This window comes from Heterocephalus glaber, unplaced genomic scaffold (genome assembly GCF_053883595.1).
Source record: "Heterocephalus glaber isolate CG9 unplaced genomic scaffold, H.glaber_assembly_v1.0 deba00001428, whole genome shotgun sequence".
Classification (NCBI taxonomy): Eukaryota; Metazoa; Chordata; class Mammalia; order Rodentia; family Bathyergidae; genus Heterocephalus; species Heterocephalus glaber.
This window is the reverse complement of record NW_028258293.1, coordinates 25148694-25171620: the sequence shown is the minus strand read 5'-3', so window position 1 is coordinate 25171620 and position 22927 is coordinate 25148694. Positions and strand designations below refer to the sequence as shown.

General features: G+C 33.8%; 2 protein-coding genes across 2 annotated transcripts; both read right to left on the bottom strand.

Moving 5' to 3' along the window:
• Nucleotides 1–10603: 10603 nt before the first annotated feature.
• LOC101717155 (olfactory receptor 51V1) lies at nucleotides 10604–11548 on the bottom strand. Its single transcript, XM_004863352.1, has one exon. It carries the CDS (start codon nucleotides 11546–11548, stop codon nucleotides 10604–10606), a length of 945 nt encoding a protein of 314 aa, XP_004863409.1.
• Nucleotides 11549–18827: 7279 nt separating this feature from the next.
• On the bottom strand, nucleotides 18828–19772 carry LOC101710894 (olfactory receptor 51V1). Its single transcript, XM_004863474.1, has one exon. The coding sequence runs from the start codon at nucleotides 19770–19772 to the stop codon at nucleotides 18828–18830; it is 945 nt and encodes a 314-aa protein (XP_004863531.1).
• Between the last annotated feature and the right edge of the window lie 3155 nt (nucleotides 19773–22927).

The window sequence follows — 22927 nt, the reverse complement described above, 5'->3', positions numbered from 1 at the left end:
TCCAACTAGCCATGATCAAAAAAAATCTACACCTAGACATATAATAGTCAAGATCCCAGAAACCCAACAAAAGAACAGAATCCTACAAGCAGTTAGAGAAAAGAAACAAATCACCTATAAGGGAAAGCCCATCAGAATCACAGCAGACTTCTCAACACGAACCATCAACTCAAGGAGAGCCCGGAGGGAAGTATTTCGAGCCATAAAAGAAAATAACTTCCAACCTAGACTGCTGTATCCTGCAAAATTATCTTTCAAAATTGATGGGGAAATTAGATACTTCCACGATGAAGAACACCTGAGAAATTTCAAAAACAGCAAACCAGCACTCCAAACAATTCTAAACAATATCCTAGAAAAAAACAATGAAGGCCACAACTCCATGAGGCCCAACAGAGGGAAGCCACCAGGCAAGGTAAGAAACTAAAGGGAAAAGGGGAAAAATAAGAAATAAAAGAGCCAACAAGAGTAAAACATCATGAAAAGGATGAGTCTATCAATTATAACCATCAATGTTAATGGCCTCAATTCACCAATCAAAAGAAATAGACTGGCAGAATGCATTAAGAAGCAAAATCCAACAGTATCCTGTATACAAGAAACACACTTAACTCAAAAGGAAACTCATAGATGGAAAGTAAAAGGATGGAAAACAGTTCTCCATGCCACAGGAACCCAGAAAAAAGCAGGGATAGCATTCTTATTAGCAAAGTAGATTTCAAACCAAAACTAATTAAGAGAGACAAAGATGGTCACTATATCCTTGTGAAGGGAACAATCCAAGAGGAAGAGATGACAATCTTAAATATATATGCACCAAATACAAATATCCCTAACTATACAAAACAAATATTAATGGACATGAAAAACCAAATAAGCACTAACACAATTGTAGTGAGGGACCTCAATACCCCACTATCACAAATAGACAGATCATCTAGACAAAAAATTAACAATGAAATTCTAGATCTAAACCAAGCTATTGAACAAATGGACTTCATTGATGTTTACAGAGCGTTCCACCCCACAAATTCATAATACACACTCTTTTCGGCTGCACGTGGGTCATTCTCCAAAATAGACCACATGCTAGCTCATAGGAGATATCTAAGTAAATGTAAAAGAATTGAAGTTATCCCCTGTATATTATCAGACAATAGTGCAATAAAATTGGAAATCAATGACATAAGAAACCAAAAAACTCCCACAAACACATGGAAATGGAATAACACCCTCCTGAATAACCAATGGGTCACAGAGGAAATTAAAGAAGAAATTAGACAGTTTCTACAAGTAAATGATAATGCCAGTACAACATACAGAAATATATGGGACACACAGAAAGCAGTTCTACATGGGAAATTCAGTGAATTTCCCATAGCCGTGAATGCCCATATTATGAAAACAGAGAGAACTTAAATAAATAACCTAATGCAGAACCTCAAGCTCCTAGAAAAAGAAGAGCACAACAAACCCAAAGCTAGTACAAGAAAGGAAATTACAAAGATCAGAGCAGAAATCAATGCAATGGAGACTAAGAGAATGATACAAAAAATCAATGAATCAAAGAGTTGGTTTTTCAAAAGAATAAATAAAATCAATAAACCCTTAGCCAACCTTATCAGAAAAGGAAATAAAAGGCCCCAATCCATGCAATTAAGAATGAAAACGGTGAAGTCACAATAGATCCAAGAGAAATCCAGAGGATCATCAATACCTACTTCAGGAACCCATACTCTAATAAAACAGAAAACAGAAGAAATGGACAGATTCCTAGATGCATACAAATCGTCGAAGTTAAATGAAGGAGATATAGAAATTCTAAACACCTCAATTACAATAAGTGAAATTGAAAATGTAATAAAAAATTTACCAACAAACAAAAGCCCAGGTCCAGATGGCTTCACTGCTAAATTTTACAAGACATTTAAAGAAGATCTATCACCATTACTCTTTAAACTCATCGAGGAAATTGAAAGGGAACCAAGGCTTCCAAATTCATTCCTGGAAGCAAGTGTTACTTTGATTCCTAAACCAGGGAAAGAACCAACCCAAAAAGAGAACTACAGGCCAATCTCCTTAATGAACATAGATGCAAAAATCCTCAACAAGATACTGGCAAATAGAATACAGAGGGTCATCAAGAAGATCATACACCCTGATCAAGTCAGATTTATCCCAGAGATGCAAGGATGGTTCAAAATTAGTAAATCAATAAATATAATACACTATATTTACAGAGCCAAGGGCAAAAACCATATGATCATCTCAAAGATGCAGAAAAGCCATTCCACAAAATCCAACACCCATTCATGATAAAAACCCTACAGAAAATTGGAATAGAAGGTCTTTATCTTAAACTGATTAAGGCTATCTATGAAAAATCAACAGCCAACATCATACTAAATGGTCAAAAACTGAAAACTGTCATGCTAAAATCAGGAACAAAGCAAGGATGCCCACTATCACCATTCCTGTTCAATATTGTTCTGGAAACATGAGCCACAGCCATTAGAAAAGAGAAAGCAAAAAAAGGAATAAAGATAGGAAAGAAAGAAGTGAAACTGTCATTATTTGCTGATGATATGATGCTTTACATAGAAGACCAAAAAAACTCCACCAAAAGACTCCTAGACTTAATTGACAGATTCAGTAGAGTAGCTGGATATGACACTAATAAACCAGTTTCTCACTGAGAGAGAAATTAGGAAAACTATTTCTTTTACAGTAGCATCCAAAAAAATGAAATATCTAAGAATCAATCTAACAAAGGAAGCAAAAGACCTCTACACCGAAAATTAGAGCACTGTGAAAAAGGAAATCAAAGAGGATATAAGAAAATGGAAAGACACCCCTTGTTCCTGGGTAGGAAGAAGTAATATAGTGAAAATGGCCATACTTCCAAAACTACTGTATAGATTTAATGAAATGTTGATTGAAATTCCAACAATATACTTCGCAGAGCTGGAGAAAACAATTCAAAAATTCATTTGGAACCAGAAGAGACCTAGAATAGCAAAAGCAATTCTAGGCAACAGAGACATGGCAGGGGGTATCACAATCCCCAACTTGAAACTATACTACAAAGCTACTGTGATGAAAACAGCATGATACTGGCAAAGAAACAGACCTGAGGATCAAAGGAATAGGTTAGAAGATGCAGAAACAACTCCAGACATACTCAGCCACCTCATCTTTGACAAAGGAGCCAACCACAATCATTGGAGGAAAGATAGCCTATTTAAAAAGTAGTGATGGAAAAACTGGATTTCAACATGCCAAAGATTAATACTTGACCCATACCTATCACTGTGCACTAAACTAAGATTGAAGTGGATCAAAGATCCAAATATTATGACAGAAACATTAAACTTGCTGGTAGATAAGTTAGGTAGAACTCTTGAAGACATTGGCATAGGAAAAGCCTGTATCAACAAAATCTCAGTAGCATGGGAACTAACACAAAGAATCAACAACTGGGATCTCATCTTATTAAAAAGCTTCTGTACTGAAAAAGAAACTACCAACAGAGCTAAGAGTCAACCTACAATGTGGGAAAAAATTTTTAGGAGCTGTACCTCAGTCAAAGGACTACTGTGTAGAATATATGAAGAACTGAAAAAATCAGACCCCCCAAATTCAAAGACCCAATTCAAAAATGGGGATCTGAAATGAACAGACATCTCTCAGACAAAGAAGTAAAAGCAGCAAATAAATATCTGAAAAACTGTTCAATATCACTGGTCATTCAAGAGATGCAGATGAAAACAACACTGATATTCCACCTCAACTCAGAAAGAATGGCTGCTATCAAGAAATCAACCAGTAAGAAATGTTGGCAGGGGTGTGGAGAGAAAGGAACCCTACTCCATTGTTGGTGGGAGGGCAGGCTGGTGCAACCACTGTAGAAATCCATTGGAGACACCTCACAGAACTAGGACTAGAGGTCCCATTTGACCAAGTTATTCCCCTGGTTGGTATCTTCCCCCCAAAATTAAAAGTATCATACCACAGCGATATATCTGCACCCATGTTTATTGTGGCACAGTTTGTAATAGCTAAAGCTTGGAAACAGCCCAAGTGCCCATCCCCTGGAAACTGGATAAAGAAGATTTTTTTTTTTTTATAAAATGGAGTACTACTCAGCCACAAAGAACGACAAACTAGAGACATTTATATCTAAATGAATTCATATTCGGCTATACTCTTACATGAAATAAATAGGACACACATGTGTAAATACCAAATAGCTTCTCTAGTGTGAGAAACTGAAAGTGTAAATAAGGATTAAAAGAATTAAAATGAATAATTGATAATTTGAAATAGGAAACAATGGTCCAAAGGGGTAGGGGTATAGAGAGTGGAAGGCGAAAGGAAAGAAGGGAAAGGGAAAATTATAAGAAAAGAAAAAAATGGAAACAAAGTCTATGTGAGTAGGGAAAGGTGGTGGGGATGAAGTGCGCACAGGTAATGGGAAAAAAATAAGAACCAAGATACATCATGTACAGGTATAAGCACCCAATGATAAATGTAAGCGTATTGTATACCTAAAATGTACCAATAAAAGAATTTAAGAAAAAAAAAGAATATAAAAAAAGTTACAAATTACATAAGTGAATATATTATAATCAAATTTAAATGGCATATTTAATAGCTTGGATAAGAGAACAGTTTGTAATATAGAAACTAACAAACCTCTTTCCAAAAGAAATAGTTTAATGAGTTTTGCACTTATTTGAAAAATTGTATTTGAAAACTTTCAACAAGACTTTTGCCAGGTCCAGTTGGGTTTACCTGATTAATATAACCAAATATGCTGGAGAAAAATAATGTGAAAGCTATGTAAATCTTTCTCAAAAATAGTAAAAAAAAAAAAAAAAAAAACAAACCTGGCCCAAATCTTTTAATTGGGCAGATTTATGCTGATCCAAAATTGAGACTATGTCATTACAAGTTAAAGAATTAACTTTGCTTCCTCACATACAACAATTCTAGTCCTAACTGTTAGAATTTGAGGCCAAAATAATATAACTTCCTTCTCTCTGAGTATCACCATCTTGGAGAGTTTCCCTCCTGAGAAACTCTTGGGGATGTCTTCCTATGGAGATAGGTCACTTCTTCTACAATCTCTGGTCACCCTTTTATGTGTTAGTTCAGGAACTGAAGTTCTAGTCGGGTTTTCAATAACACCTTATGAAAACAAATACTGTTTTCGGAAGACAGACCTCATGGGGTCTTGTATCAGCTGTTGGTAGAGTTCTGGATGTGTGCCCTAACATTGTTCTGCATGCAGAAGAAGAGATACAGGAATTTCCCTTTTCAGCAGGACCCTGGGTTAGAAGGTCATGATCTCCAGTTGATTTGAATCTTCATGCATAGACCCTGAATCTAGTCACTACTGCTACTCTTGAAGAGTGAATTAAATGGGTGAGGGGTGCAGCCTCGTCAAGTCTCAATGCTATGGCACAGTGTGACTCCACTGGATGTTGTCTCTAAGTATAAATATCCAAGCATGATGTGTTAGTGATTGTCAAGGATTGTGGTGGGGCTAAAGACACCTGAAAATAAGCTAATCTGCCTAAAAAGGGTATTTTAGTTAAAATGGATGGCCTAGTTTAAAGAGAAAGTCCACTGCCTAAGGACAAATAAATTTTAAATTGTCTATCCCAAGATCCAACTACATAGCTTCAAAAACAATGGCATTGGCAAGGTAAGGGGAAAAATGACTTTGCAACCATAGACATAGGGAGGACTGTGAGAGTCAGTGCTAGAATGCTCAGATTCCAGTGGAAGAACGTAAAGCAGGTTTATTACACTAAGAGGAAAAAAGTAGATCAGAATGTTACCAGAGCTCCCCAAAGGAACTCCCCAAAGGAGCTCCCCAAAGGAACAAGACCAGTTGATGGATCCCAACATGTGCAAGGGTTACTTTAGGACCTTCATAACTCAGGACTTATATTTAACACATATTAACTTGTCCTAGATATCTAAATGCTGTGCCACCTAAAATAAAGTTTACAGTGTACATCAGACATATCAGGAGGAATTGGGGAAATATGTTCCTGAAAAGAAACTGTTGTTAGAGTAGACAGAAAGGTGAAATTGTTACTGGAGATTAAAAGACAAAATAGAGCAGAAGATACACAAGATCAAAGTAAAGTTTATGAAAGGATAATCATAGGACTTTAAATAGTTTTAGTCAGTAAAATAAATTTATCAGGAAACATAGTTTATCCATTGGGATAAAATGTAGCCTTGTGACTACCAGGATAACCCTAGTCAGAATGCAAAAAATTAGGTCTATGTTCCACTGTTTCTGTCACAAAACCCCAGGAAAGTCATCTGACCTATGTGTCAATTTTGTTAAATTGAGGACGTATATGCGAAATATTATATTAGTGCTGGATCACAATAAATGTTATTTAAATATTAATATTTATATATAATAGAGAAATTACATTGCAGAGGCATATTGGGTTGACAATTGGCTTCAATTGTAATGAACTGACAATTGTAGCACAGTGAACAAACTAACTTGTACTAAAAATGAATTAATGGCATTTTATAAGTAAATGTTGCCAAAATTGGAACATGTTAGGGAAAGGACAGAAATCACTGAAAGAAGAGTATACACACACACAACACATAAGATATATATGTTCATATATATTAATTCATAAAATATTTTTGAAATGAAAAGTTACTTTCCCATTTGAATATTGCTAGTTTTATTTTTTTTCCTCTTGAGCCCTGCTGTCAGATGCTTCAGTCAGAGGGTAATAATCAGAGGTAGCATTGAAAGGAAGGCATTTTGGCTTCAGGGAAAATTCTTCTTAAACAGATGAAGCTGTGGCAAAATCCCTTTCAGCATGAATTAAGGTAAAAGAGACATAAATGGGAAAGAATAATAGGGGAGGTATTGCCTACAATGTCCCAGTTTTTCAGTACATCTGCTGCCCCTATTCATCTGCATGATATGAAAGTACAGAAACCCAAAGTATTTTGACAAGAATGCTCAAAGAAGAGAGCCACTAATACCATATTTCCTGATTGATTATTTGAAAGAGAGTAACTGTGTGATACCTCAGAACATGAGAGAGCAGAATAGGAAGAAAATGAGTATGAGGCATGTTCAGTTAGAGAGAGAGGGGAAAGGAGGGCTTCTTGTGTCCTTCACTTCCACTGGGGTGAAAAAGAGAGAAGAGTTCTTTACAGCACTGTAACAACCACACACTTCAAGGCAAATACAACCTCATGAAATTGCCAAGGTAGTTGCATTGGTTCTGATAACCTATGTCAAATAATTTTTAAGGCAGGAACATTCAAAACTGTTAGAGTCAGGGAAGTAAGAGGCTTGTAGAGTAAGAGCCAATGTCATGGGGGGGTCACTAGGTGACTCCAGGAGAAAATAGCACTCAAAATTCAACACAGGGTGCAGAGAGGATAGACCACCCTGAGAAAGGAGGCATTGTGGGAGTCCTCCTTCGGTCACCCAGGTAGCACAGCCCATGGAGCAGAGGCTTACTCAGTTTCCACACCCAATCCTAAAGACAGGTCAACTTCCTTTGCATGCCAATGACAAGGGAAGGGTGCACAGGTGGGCAGAGACTCAAGGAGAAAAGTGGTAGTCTATCACAGATTATCAACTTCTGATTGACAGAAAAATTAGTAAACAGTTTAAGTTACACCTCAGTAAAGGTATATTTGAGGGCAAAAACATTAATCTACTTTTAAGGGGAAGGAAGACATGTGGTTCAGCATACCATTAACATAAATAGATTCACTTAGAACAAGATAAAACTACAATAACAAATAAGTCTCCACATCTACCTTTATAAAATGTAACACTGCACATGAATATGGTATGTCATAATATTGACTCAGAAAGGAGTGGCCAATCGAACATTATTATCAGTGAGTAACTCACATGAAAACATAAATTTATATTAACATACAATTTAAACCATATAACCATCACCAAGATGGTAAAACAAAATAAATTGGAAATAGTTCCATCATAATCTTAAACAGCAGTACCCTTAGTAAAAGTGTGAACTCTAAAACCACAGTTACTTTCTGTCTCACAGTTATTTTCTAGTGATTTAAAATGCTTTTGTCTCAATATTCTCATCTACAAAACTGAACGATTATGATTTAGTCCACAGATTTGATCTGAGGATTAACAGCAAGGTGCTTCCAAGGTGCATGACAAATAACACACATCCAATAAATACAAACTACTTATTATTGTTTTAAGATTATAGTAATTATTACAGTACTGGTTGTTCCATCTTTAAGAGTAAATGTGTGAACATTAAAAATAATACCAGTTTGAGGAAAAACATTTCATAATTACATATGCTGCATTTGTCTAAAGCTGCATTGTTAAAAATTTAAATAACAAAGTAAAATATAGATCAACTGATTTATACATAAACATTTTCTTGTATATAATACAATGTAACACAAATGGATGTAAAATTCAATTATGGATACAAGCACTAATAATGAATCTGAAAACAATTATTGAAAGTGTAGTAATACAAACAAATAGGATAATGTTTTTTACAATTTAGTTTACATGACCTTCTCTTAATGACAAACCTGACAGGAATTGAATTAGGTGGCAATATGAGGTTGTGGGAGTAAATCAATGGAAAACAGGTATAAACACACTTGTGAGGGTGACGGAAATATTCAGATGATTTTAATGATGCTTAGAGGACTATAAATATTTCTCAAAGCTCATTAAGTGGTGGATATTTATCTAATAAGGCATATTTAGTATTTGAGATTACATATTAATCTATCTGCCTTTGAAATATCAGGTAAATATTGTACAAATCATTGTAGAAATATGTTGAAGAAACTTACATACACAAGTATAATTTATTATCATCCATGCTTTACTGTAGTAATTTTTTGTTCTTTTATTTCCTATATAAATGTTTTACAATGATTATCTAAATATTTAAAATTTTTCTGTAGAGTTTTTACCATGAATGGCTATGGACTTTGTCAAATGTTTTTTTCTGTGACTATTGAGATGATAATGTGATGTTTGTCTTTGGCTCTGTTGATATGGTTGTGTGTTGAACCATTCCTGTGTCTCTGGGATGAATCCTACTTGGTCATGGTGTATAATCTTCTTGATGATTTGCTGCATTCTGTTTGCCAGTGCTTTATTAAGGATGTTTGTGTCCTGTTCATTAGGGAGATTGGCCTGTAGTTTCCTTTCTGGGTTGGGTCCTTCTCTGGTTTTGGTGTCAGGGTAATACTTGTTGTCAGGAATGATTTTGGGAGTATTGCATCCCTTTCAATTTCATTAAAAAGTCTGAAGAGAACTGGCATCAGATTTTCTCTAAATTTCTTGTAGAATTCAGCAGTGAAACCATAAAATCTTTGGCTTTTATTTGTTGGTAAGTTTTTAATTACATTTTCAATTTCATTGACTGATATTGGGTTATATAGAATTTTAATATCTTCTTGCTTCAGTTTTGGTAATTCATATTTATCTAGGAATTTGTCCATTTCTTCTATGTTTTCTATTTTATTAGATTAAGGTTCTTGAAGTAGATATTGATAATCTTTTGAATTTCCATAGGAGATTTGCAGAAAAAAATATGATATTGAGACAAACTAAAACAAACAATATTTCTAAAGCCCATCAGATATTACCTACTAAAGCTTTGGTTTATTGTCTAACCTATCTACATTCAAGCACCCCATTAATATAATTGAAAATTATACCTACTTTATGGTCTTGATGGAGAGATTAAATTGGAAATATTTTATATTATGTAGCCATATCAAAAATCTAGGCATTTTGATATGCAAACATTGGAGCCAGAGATTTAAGTTAGAAAAGGCAAGGATATGGACTCCTCAATATGTTCAAATTATTTAAGTGGTAAGTGGTTTTCTAATGGTAGTTTCTATTATTCTTATTATTTGGATAAATAAACCAACATCAAAAGTCTACTTTTTTGTACTCTGAAGTTAGCTGGTCATTTATATCTTACTATCAACAGGGAAGGCTTGGAGATTTTTGGGTTTGTGGACAAACTAGCATCAAGATTGTAACTTTTGTCCTTTGTTTAATCACTTTTTAACTCATTTCAACAGTGGATTTTCTATGTCATTATGTTTAATTCATCTTATCACCATATGGCTGAACTGAGTAGCAAGGACAAAGGATATACAATAAAAATATAGCTTCAAATTCTAAAATGGATTAAGAGGCTAGTTAATCTCTCAGTAATTACTTGAAGGAATTTAATCACCAAATTTTACATAAAATAATGGGAAGATACAAAAATACACTCACTCTACTGGCCATAGAAAGGTGTGGATGCTATTAACAAGTCTACTTACTTCACACATTATTTGACTTTCCACCTATTGTACATGCCTATTCCAATTTATAAAATTCGTCACCACATTATACATGACAACCACACAGACTTATGGCCATGGAAAAAGGGAAAGAAAAGTATTTGTAAAACATAAACATCAATGAAATAGAAATATATAATTACTTACTCTCACATTTTATCTCCTCTTTGTGACTTTTAAATACATTCACAATTGATCTCAACACCTATTAGGTTCCTTTCAACAAGAACAATCTCTGGACTCTCCTTTGAATCTGTTTAGTCTTGATACTATAAATGATGGGGTTCATCAAGGGTGGAAAAAGGATGTAGATGTTGCCCATGAGGACTTGAACCAGTGGGGAGAGGTGTTTTCCAAAGCGATGCACCATGGTCAGACCAATGATGGGGATGTAGAACACCAAAACAGCACAGATGTGAGACACACAGGTTTGCAAGGACTTGAATCTCTCCTCTCTGGATGCAATGGCTAAAACTGTGTGCAAGATCAGGATATAGGAGATGAGGATGAGCACTGCATCCAACAGAAGGGTGCTGATCACCAGAGCGAGACCGTAAATGTAATTGAAGTGGATGTCTGAACAAGCTGTTTGAATTAAATCTTGGTGCAAACAGAAAGAGTGAGAGAGAATATGAGGACGACAATATTTTAAGAACTTAAGGCTGATGATGACTGGAGGACAGAGTAAGAAACTCCTACATAAGATTATTACCCCAATTTTCATGATTTTTTCATTTGTTAGGATGGAGGAATAGCGTAGAGGGTTGCAAATAGCAATGTAGCGGTCAAAAGACATAGACAGGAGGACAGAGGACTCCATGAAGGACAGACCATGGATGAAATAGGACTGAGCAATGCAGGAATCCAGGCTGATCTCTTGAATAAACCCCCACAGTACTCCCAGCACTGTGTGCACCGTGGAGAGCCCCATGGACAGATCAGTGAAGGCCAGCATAGCCAGGAAATAAAACATGGGCTCATGGAGGCTTGGCTCAGTCCAGATCACGTGGAGCACCATGCAGTTTCCCAGGAACACCATGGCATAGGTCAAGGAGAAAAGCATGGAGACCCAGGGATAGTAACTTTCTAGGCCAGGAAAACCAGTGAGAAGAAATCTGGAACTATTTAAATTTGAAATAAACATAGTAGACATTAATAAGAGACTGGAAATTTGCTGGAGTTACAGGAAATTTCATAAGAGTTTGCATTACCAAATTGTTCATTAGGTTTATCTGCTTTGAAGAGGAAATATAATTAAATGCAATTTCCACTAGCAGCATAATACAGTCCTAAATCTTATCCTTTAAGGCAAATATCTGTTGTCTTGACATGGAACTTATATTGATCATGATGAGGGATGCCAGAAAATTAGGGATTTTTATGCAGAAACTGTAATGCTAATTGGCACATGGGATTTAAACTGCAGGCTAGACTTCTGGGAGTCCCTGCAAAATCCTTAAGGAATATAATGCATGAGCACAGCTGTGTAGTTCTGCAATGTCCATCTTTGCTCAGAAGGGACTGTGAGGTACACGGGCCATTTTTATCTTTAGTACCACAGTTGTAATTTTCACTCCTTCCCATAATGTATAATATCCCAAAGAAATAGACTGTTTTACATGCTCAAATTTTTTAGAAAATAAAATATTTCCATGAGAAACTAAACAAACAAAATGGAATGTGGATTTTTACCACATTCTACACTGTTAGTTCCTTTCTAAACCATTTACCAATTTAATTTGTACTGTTGTTTCTCTATTTTTCAGGTGCCTCTTCATTATAGATGGGACTTATACCTTTTCTAAATGTTACAGTATTGTTAACTCATATCTCTCACTTATAAGATAGCATAATGAGATTAATTTTAAACCAGGAGCAAGTAAATAAGTATCTTTTGCAATATCTATGTTATCAATGTCTGTGATAACTGTCTAGATGGAACAATATGGGTTTTTCAAACATGTCACAATCTCACAGACTCTCACCTACTGTAGGTCTATACCTAGTACAGAATAATTTCAGAAACTCTCTCATATTAAGTAGATAACATACCATGCCATTAATTTCTTTGGTTAAAAGAGTCTATGAGTTGTAAGGTCTTGTAAGAATAAGTCTAAGATTTCAGAATACAAATGTGTCTCAAGCGGAATCATTTGTTTGTATGGTTGGGTCACTGAAAATTCTTTCTTACAGGGAATGAATCCAATTTTTAGATATCATGGAATAGTTACAAATATAAAGAAAATATTCATATATTATAAACACTTAGGCATTATCCTCAGAACACAACTGAATATCTAAATAGAAGTCTTGGAAGGAAGGAATTAATAAATAAAGATGAAAATGACTTCTAATACAACTAGAATATTTTTCTCCTTTAATCTTTCACTAATCTGAGCTATACTGGTTCACACTTGACTATTAAATTAGCTCTACTATATTTGCCAAGAGTTTTCTTTTATATTTTTAGCATCTCTATTCTCAAGAGTAATTTTCTATGATTCAACTTTTCTTGTTGAATTACCATGGCTTTAATGCTACTCTCAGAGTAAAACTGGAAAATTCTCTGTCCATATTAATGTCCTGAAAGACCACATGGAGAATTGGTATTACTTTCCTCTCATTTTTTATTAGAATCACAAGTGAACTTCTCTACACCTGCAATTTTTTTACTTGAATGTTTGTAATTCAATATTTAATTGATTTACCAGATGTAGTTGTGCTCAGATTGTCTATTTTTTTCTTGAGTACAAAAGTATTTTGTACTACTTTTTTCATGTTGTATTGACTCCTTCCCTTGCTTATTCAATATTTTGCATTTTTATATTGTAGAAGTCTTTCAACTACAGTGTTTTTTTAACCTTTTCAAAGGCTATTGTGAACAGTCTTATTTTCATGAATTCTATCTTAGATCTTTATTTGTGCATAGGAATGCTACTTTTTTTATTATGCATTTTGTATTCTACTTAACTGAATTTATCTTAAGAGGATTTGAAGCACAATTAGTGTTTTCTAGATATAGAACCATTTTATCTGCAAATGGATAATTTGACTTCACCTTTAAAATTTATATCCCTTTTATTTCTTTCTCTTTCTTATTTCTTTCTTTTCCTTTCTTTCTCTTACTGAAATTTCAAGTACTGTATTGAATAAAATAATTAGAGTCAATAACTTTGTCTTCTTGATTTTAGAGGAAATGCTTTTAATTTTTCCTTTTTCAGCATAATGAGTTATGGATTTACTATGTGTATCATTTATTGTGTTGAGGTATGATCCTTCAATACTTAGTTTATTCATGGTTATTATTATGAAGGGGCATTTAATTTTTTTGTACTTCAATGTATTTACCTTAAAATATATGTAGAAGCATGTAACAGTATTGTAGGGCTCTTAAAAAGAAGCAAGTAATAGCTTGGGAGAGCCACAAAACACTTACAAGCTAGGTCTTGCATAAAGGTTGGGTGACTTTGACAGACATAAATAGTCCTACCAATTTCTTAATGTTCATTTTCTTTTATGGTTTGTTTCATTTTATTAGTACATATTTTCAGTACATAAATTTTACATTTATCTTAGGGAATAGGCACATGTACATCACACATCTTGACTTTTTTTATTTTAAAAAACTGAATGTAAGGAAAGGGATCAGAAGAGGAAGTAAAAAGAAAAGTGATGTAAGAAGGGACATTTAATTTTATTGAAAGTTTGATCTGCATTTATTGAAAAGATCATGTAATTTTATCTTTGATTTTATTTATGTGATGTTTCATATTTATTGATCAGTACATTTTGAAACACTTCTATCTCTAGTATAAAACTGAGTACTTAATGTCTATGATTTTTTAATGAGATGATAAATTTGATTTGCAGTTATTTTAGTGTGGATTTTTGCATGCATCTTCATTGAGAATATTTGTCTGCATTTTTCCCTTATTGTCACAGAGTAATACAAAGTTTACACGATGAGTTTGGAAGAGTTCTTTCCTCTTCTATTTTATGGAATAGTTTAAAAATTTTTTAAATTAATTCTTCAAATATCTGTTAAAATCATCAGTGAATCCAGATGGTTGTGGATGATTTTCGCTGTTGTGAGAATTTTAACTATTGTTGCAATCTAATTCTTAGTTATTGACCTACGTAAGTTTTTTTTAACATATCCTCAGTTAAATTTTGTCAGATCTTGTATAAGTCTTTGTCTTCTTAAACAATTTCACTTGTGTGTCATAGGGAATTAATTGAAATCCACAGAACTAATCACATTTAATCTACAAAGGTGGATAAAAATGGAGTGACTCACAGAAACAAGACCAGTTAATGGCTCTCAGCCTTGTATAAGGGTTGTTTTAAGACCTGATGACACAGAACCACCTCCTTTCCTTGCTGAGAAGACTCTATTTAATACTGTATTAATACTTTCTAGATATCTGGGTGTACTGTAACTTAAACTTTACATTGTGCATCTGTCTGGTGGAAGAAAATTAGAAAACTTAATCTAGAAAAGCAACTGTTACTAGAAGAATTGGGAAAGTGATGAGGATACTGGAAATTACTGGACAAAACAGTGGAGCGGATGTATAGAATCAAAACAGAACTTACTAATGGAGTCTCTTGGGATGTTAAGGATTTTCAGTTAGTGCAGTGATTTTCATATAATTATCAGGAGATCCAATATCTTTGCATTAGGACAAAATGTAGATTCATGATGAAGAAGATCATCTCTAAAGTCAGATGGTCACTAATGGTCCATTTCACTATTAATAATTATACTACTTTTAAAAAATTTTTTCTAATTGGTAAATTTTTAAATTGAGAAAGTATATGTAATGCTCTTTTAATGATGTCTGCAACATAATAAATGTTACACAGATGTGAGTAATAATTTATAAATACAAAGATGACATTTAGTTTTTATATTTGTAGTTTATGTGGTGTTGGCAACTGCTTTAAATGTAGTACAATGGAAAAGAAATTATACCAATATATATTTGCACCGTCCTATAAGTAGATGTTGCAAAGGTTAGGACTTATTAACATAAGAAATGACCTGGTTGAAAGTAGAGTTTAAATGTCTTCACAAATCTATTGTACATATAAAAAGAATTTATATACATGTATACATGTTCCATGTGGATTTTTAAAATGCAAATGAATTTTGACATTTGAATATTGTTGATTGTATTTGGCTTTCACTAAAGCCCTGCTGTTGTTAAGAATCTCCCTTGCAGAATATCAAATAGAATTAGGCTTGGGAAGAGGAAGCTTGGATATAAAAAAATTCCTTTCAAAAACCACAACAAAAAATAGGTGAACCCCTTCCAGCATGAGATGGTGGAGAGAGATGGAAGAAGAAGGAAAGTAAGAAAGACATCATCTTAAAGAACAGTTATATCTACATATTGTCTAGTCCTCATTCAAAATATCAGGCTATGAAAGGATAGAAATCCAATGTATTTGGAGAGGCCAAATAAAAGAAAGAGACAGTAATTCCCTATTTCTCACTTATATATCTTTTCCATTCAAGTTCTGAGATTCTCCTCGGAATATGGGACATATCTTAGAACAATGGAAGAACACTGGAGTAAAAATGAGTGTGTGGCATATTCAGTCAAAGAGAGAAAGACTTCTCCTAGTTCCCTTCTCTTCCACTAGACACGAAGTGATCTAGAAGTTGTTTACATCTCTGTAGAGAACCCATAGCTCATTACACTTGAGTAACATTACACTTGAGATGTTCTTAAGATGGATACATTGACTGTGTGCAGACTGGGCAAAGACTGTCATTGAGGTCCATAAAACACATTTTCAATCCGGAAAGTAGAATGTGGTTCAGGTTCCAGGACTTGTTGAATAAAAGCCAAAGATATGGAAGGATCACTGAATGAATCTAAGGGAAATGAGCAGTCAAAATTCCACACAGGGTGCAGAACTGAGGAGGTTCCATACAAAGTAAGGAGGCACAGTGAAATGCTTCCAACATGCATCAGTCAAGTAATTTAACAATTAGATTGTAGGCTCAGAAAGTTCAATCCTCAAAGACATGTAGCTTCCCCTTTGATGTAAGTAATACCCAGTTTGGGACTGATTTGCCAGAGACCTGTGTAGAAAGCAAATAGCCTACAATGTGTTATCAACTTCAAGTTGGCAGAAGAGTTACTCAAATAATTTATATCATAGCACAGTAAAGATATTTTTAAGCTCAAAAGTATTGATTAACTCTTAAGTGAATGGTTGTCGGTACACTGTTAGCATAAATAGAGTCACTTGGAACAAAAACAAAAAGATAAAACCTCCCTACATGTAAAAGTGCAAAACCTGAGATGGAATTTTGGTATATTATAGAATAGGCTGAGAAAAAATGGCCTATTAAAGAATATTTTCAGTTGGTAACTCATTTAAAGTATACACTTACATTAATGTATTTACAGCATAAAATTTTTGACTTAGTAAGGCCACCATAGAAAAATAGTTCTACATAATATGAAACAGTAGTAGCTGTAATAAAGGTACTAATTCTGAAATCAACTGTCCAACTGTTTTCTAATAATTGTACACCCTCCTCAATATCGTTAGTGACAAAATTGAATGACTATGATTTACCTCACAAATTGGTCTTGAAGACTAAAAGCAAAATTATACTTGTTGCCTCTGATTAAAATAAATGAATTATTTTTAAATTATCATAATCATTATTTGATGGTTCTTGTATTTATAATTGTAAAGATATAAGACAGATAGAGTAGAAGGGAGGTTGGATAAGATCAAAGCTCTGTATGTGCATGCACAGAAGTGTCACAATGAGACCTATTAACCTGACAATTAATGGGCTTTAATAATTATATACGATTTTTAAAAATTTTTCTTCATTAAGGAAAACTGTCACAATCATATGGTATCTATGTTACTAGTAAGTTTATTCAGAAACAACAAAACAAAACTGTAAGATGTAGATAAATTCATGAATGACTAAACACTTTCTTGTGTGTGACACAATGGAACACTAACAACAAATGGAATAAAAATGACCTATGCATGAAAGCAGCAGTAAGAATGAATGTCCAAAGTGGAATGAAAGTGAGCAATTCAAATAGAAAAGATTATGTTAGTCATTATTTTATTTCTATTAGATTTTTTCAAAGGTAAACCTATATGACAAAATTAGATTAGTGGCTGATAAGAATTTGAAGTAGTGGAAGGGGAAAGATGAATTAGTTATTGGTTGGAAATATAGTTTAATAGGCTCTAAAAATATTAAATAAATTAATTGTGCATTATAAAAATGATGTTGTAAGGTAACAAATACACAAACAGTGTGTAAATGAGTAAACTTCATTAACACCCATGATTTACTTTGGTGAATTTTGTATCTTTATTTATCATACAAATATTTTACAGTGGTCACAGCATCACTTAAAAACTTTACTTTAAAAAGAAGTACATAGAAAAAGTAGGAAAGGAAGAGCAAACATGAGATTAAAACAACTGAAAGAGACAATAATAAATCCAAATCCATAATGTATTACCCAATACAATTTTGCATACCATTTAACCAATGTGTATCAAAAGCTCTATTTATATAAAGGAAAATAAAATCTACCACAGAGTCTTGAGAGATGAAATTAGAAACATTTGCAGTAGTCAGTCATAGTACTGATGTATTCATTTATATTCTTTTAATTGTAACCTGAGATTTGAATGAGATTAGACAATTTTATAAGCTGAAGTTAACATTTTAAAATGATTGAAATGACTTTCCAATGGTACTTGGTATTTGTACTACTTGAATATATACACAAACCACAAAAGTTTACTTCCTCCTACTCTTGTACTTATTACTGTACTTGATGAAAAGCTCATTCCCTCTTCAGAGGGTGGGTTAGGGTTGGCAGATTACCTAACAACAAGATAACATTTTTTGCTGTTTGCTTTACTACCTGTGATTTAACTAGTCCAATCTTTTTGTGCTACTTATTCATTATTTACTCATATGGTTGACCTAACTGCATAGGTGGAATCATGTATAAAACAGAAATATAGGATAAAGTTATAAAATTGACTAAAAAATTGTTGATCTTCTGGTAATTATTTGAAGGATTTTAGCCACCAGAATCTATTTATTTCTAATGGGTGGATACAAAAATACTCTCTTTTTACTGAACTGGTCACAATAAGGTTGTTACTAAAGAAACTACATCATGTATTAGTATGATTCTCAGGATATTTTACATGCAATTTCCTATATATAAAATTGATGACTATAGCATACAAGATAATTCCATCAAAAAATAATGGTTGAAAACAGGACAGGAAAGTACTGTAACATATAAAACAACATTAAAATAAAATTGAGTAAATGCATTTTTAATTTCTTACTGCTTTCACCATATTAACTCCACTTGTTGACTGCTAAATACATTCACATTAAATCTCAAAACCTAAGATTCCTTCAGAAAGAACAATCTCTGGACTCTCCTTCGGATTTGTTGGGTCTTGATACTATAAATGATGGGGTTCATCAAGGGTGGAAAAAGGATATAGATGTTGCCCATGAGAATGTGAACCAGTGGGGAGAGGTGTTTTCCAAAGCGATGCACCATGGTCAGACCAATGATGGGGATGTAGAACACCAAAACAGCACAGATGTGAGACACACAAGTTTGCAAGGACTTGATTCTCTCCTCCCTGGATGCAATGGCTAAAACTGTGTGCAAGATCAGGATGTAGGAGATTAGGATGAGCACTGCATCCAACAGCAGGGTGCTGATCACCAGAGCCAGAGCATAGATGCTATTGAAGCGGATGTCTGAGCAGGCCATTCGGAGTAAGTCTTGATGGAGACAAAAGGAGTGAGAGAGGATATGAGGACGGCAGTAGTTTAAAAACTTCAGGCGGATGATAGCTGGAGGTATGAGTAAAAAACTCCTACATAAAATTATTACCCCAGTTGCCCTAATGTTGTCATTGGTTAGGATGGAGGAATAGCGTAGAGGGTTGCAGATGGCGATGTAGCGGTCAAAGGCCATAGCCAGGAGAACTGAGGATTCCATTAAGGACAGACCATGGATGAAGTAGGACTGGGCAATGCAGGAATCCAGATTGATCTCTTCAATGAACTTCCACAGGACCCCCAGCACTGTGTGGACTGTGGACAGCCCCATGGACAGATCAGTGAAGGCCAGCACAGCCAGGAAGTAGAACATGGGCTCATGGAGGCTTGGCTCAGTCCGGATCACATGGAGAACCATGCAGTTTCCGAGGAACACCACGGTATAGATGAGGAAGAAGGGGATAGAGACCCAGAGGTAGTCAACTGCTAGGCCAGTAAAGCCAGTGAGAACAAATCCAGAACTATTGAGATTAGATATAGAGATAGTAAACATTAATAAAAGACTAAAAAGTATCTACAGAGTGATTGAAAACTATGTAGGCTTTTAGTATCCTGTTCTAGTAATGTTTATCAGCTTTTGGGGAGAAGATTAAATGTAATACAGTTTTCATAAGGAGTAAAATAACATCCCTATTCTTCACTCTTTAGAACAAATATCTCTTCTGTAGACATGGAGTCTTCTGTGTTAGTGACAAAGGATGCAAGAGAAGTAGGGAATTTTATACATAAATATAAATGCTACTGGACACATGGGATTTATCCTTTAGCCTAGACTCCTGGGAGTTTACATTCTGCCCTAAAAGAAAATAATGCATGATTACAGATGTGCAGTTGTGCTGTGTGACATCATTCTCAAGAGAATGTAAAATACATAGATCAATTTTATCTTCAGTAACGCAGCTATGCCTTTCAGTTGTTGCAACATTTCATAAGATCCCAAAGGAAATGAACTGGTAAATGCTGTACTTTGCACTACATAAAAATCAGGCAAAAGAAGCTACACAAGTGGAATTTGAACTTTTTCCCACATTCCACAATGTTTATTGCCTCTAAATTATTTAACCATTTAAACTATAACTTTCTTCCTTGTTTTTTATGCACCCCTTTATCCTATTTTTTACATCATTTCTGAATAATATTGTTACTTCTCACAAGTTTCATGTTAAGAAAATGTATTTGGTATATATTTTGATCTAGGGAATATGAAACGTGTTTTAAACTTTTTCACTCATGAAAGTGTTAGCTATACACTGATAGAAGAAAATTAATCATTTAACATACCATATTATTGTAATAAAGCAAATGGTCATAAAGATAGCTTAAAGATAACACAATGCTATTTGGAGGTTTTCCAGGGATTACAAAATTACAGTAATGTAGTTCTGCTTTGATCTCTCACTGTGTGTTGCAGGAGTTAATTTCTTGGTGTTAAATTAGACTGTATTTGCCTAGATGTTTTATTTTATACTTTTAACATCTGTTTTCTTGAAGGATAATGCTGTTTAATTTTATTTTCTTACATTTCCTTGCCTTTGAATCTGCCCTTATAGAATGAGTTGAAAAATACTCCATCTACATAATTTTCTGAAAGAGTTCATGTAGAAATGGTGTAATAGACATTTTCTTTTGATCAATGTCTGGGACTGAAAATAAAATGAATTTAATATATTTAGTTATGTTTATATTACACATTTCTGCTTGAATGGAAAAGTGCTTTGTTCCATTCCTGAAGTTTGTATATTTTTGCTAAGCATTTAAATTTATTAGCAAATTGCCCCAATACTCACTTACTATTCTTTTAACACCAGAGCAATCTGATGTGAGGTTATCTGTTTTATTTATAATAGTGACAATTTGTATATTCAATTTTTAGATCAATCTAGGAGGATTATGTTTGATATTTCAAAATAATAGTTGTCTCTTTGATTCTTTATTATTATTATTTTGTGTTTCAATGAGTTAATATCCGGTATGACATTTTAATTTTTTCTACTTATTATATGTTTAATTGGCTTATTTACCATTTTTTCTGTTTTAACTTGATTCATTTTTATTGTATGGCTTCAAGTTTCTGATCTTCAGTGTCTAACCTCCTTTTTTCTTAATGTGTATTTCATCTAAAATATTTTACTTTTCATCTCTAAAAAATGAATTACATTTTTGGCATCTTCCTATTTCTTACTTAGATATTAAACTTCATCATAGCTGCTATTTGAATTATTTTATGTACTATTTATAATATTAGTATCATTTCTATACTAGGCTCTGTGAATTGATGTTTCCTCACTAATTTTCAATCTTATTGCTTCTATACATGCCTGCTAATCTTTTCATTGGATACCAGATATTGTGAAATTTGCTTTGATAGTTGCTGAACTATTTTATGTTCCTATATAAATTCATGAAGGCTTCTCTGGAGGAAGGATATGGTACATGGTGTCAGATCGAACATTTCTGGTCTCTTATTCAATGTGTGTATTCTACAAAATGCTGTTGAATCCTAAGATTTTCTTCCCTGACATATACTAATAGGTGTTTTTATACTGTTTTCTATTAATAATAGTTACACGAAGAACTTTGAGTGATAGTTCCCGAGCCCCCAGTAGTTTTATCACATGCACATGGTCGTCAGCATTGTGCTGAATCCTTAAGGACTCTGTCAGTCTTCAACTTTCTCGTGCTGTGCACCTCTCTCGTACTTTGTGTTCTTTTGATCAAAATATAAATAGTTTCTTCTCCCAACACTCAGAAGCTTCTCATCATGTTAGGAATCTAACATGCTCCTTCTCAGTTGCCTTTCCTTATTCTATGGTCTTGTAACTTTCTTAATTCTGTAAATCAAGAATGTCTCAACTAATCTTAGCCTGCATCTCAATTACTTCTCTTCTTCACTTATTTCATCTACGTATTTATTTATTTTCTTCTCTTCCTATTGCCAATGGTTTAAGTTTTGACACTCATTTTGAGATACAGGGTATGATCTTCATAGCTATCTGCTACTAAAGACTTGGGCGTTCAGGTGCCAGACAGGGAGATATACACTTGCACTGATTGAGACTTAAAACTTAGGCAAGTATGGTATCTATACCCCCCTCAAAGCCTCTGCATGTATCTGCAGCAAGGGTTAGGTGTTTTAATATTGATATTAAAATTTAGAGAAAAATAAAGTCTTAAATATTTCTCTTTTTCTTCTTCTTTTTCCCCCTTTTTAATGTTTTTGTAAATACCATTAGTTTAGGCAGAGGATGTTAAGTATTTGCAGTGGTATACCTCTGAGTATGTATGTATGTGATAAAAAGAGGGAAAGATCATCACAGAATCAAGGACTTTTATCAATTTATCCTCAAATAAATAGAATCTATAATCTTGGAGGAAACTAATTTTGTATATTCACTATAAACAATTCATATTGTTTGAAGGGAATATGTATTATATCTATTGTTAAAATTTAATAACTGAAAAGTCAATTTGTGTTTAAAGTCTCCTATACCTACCTGTAGCCCAGCATCTCTAGGACTAGAAAACTGACATAGAGAGATGACCAAGACTGTTTTTTACAAGTGTGAGAAAAGTACAACTAATGTTTTGTATTAGTATTATGGAGCAACTGCACCATTAGTTTGGGACAAGAGCTACAGATGTGTGGTA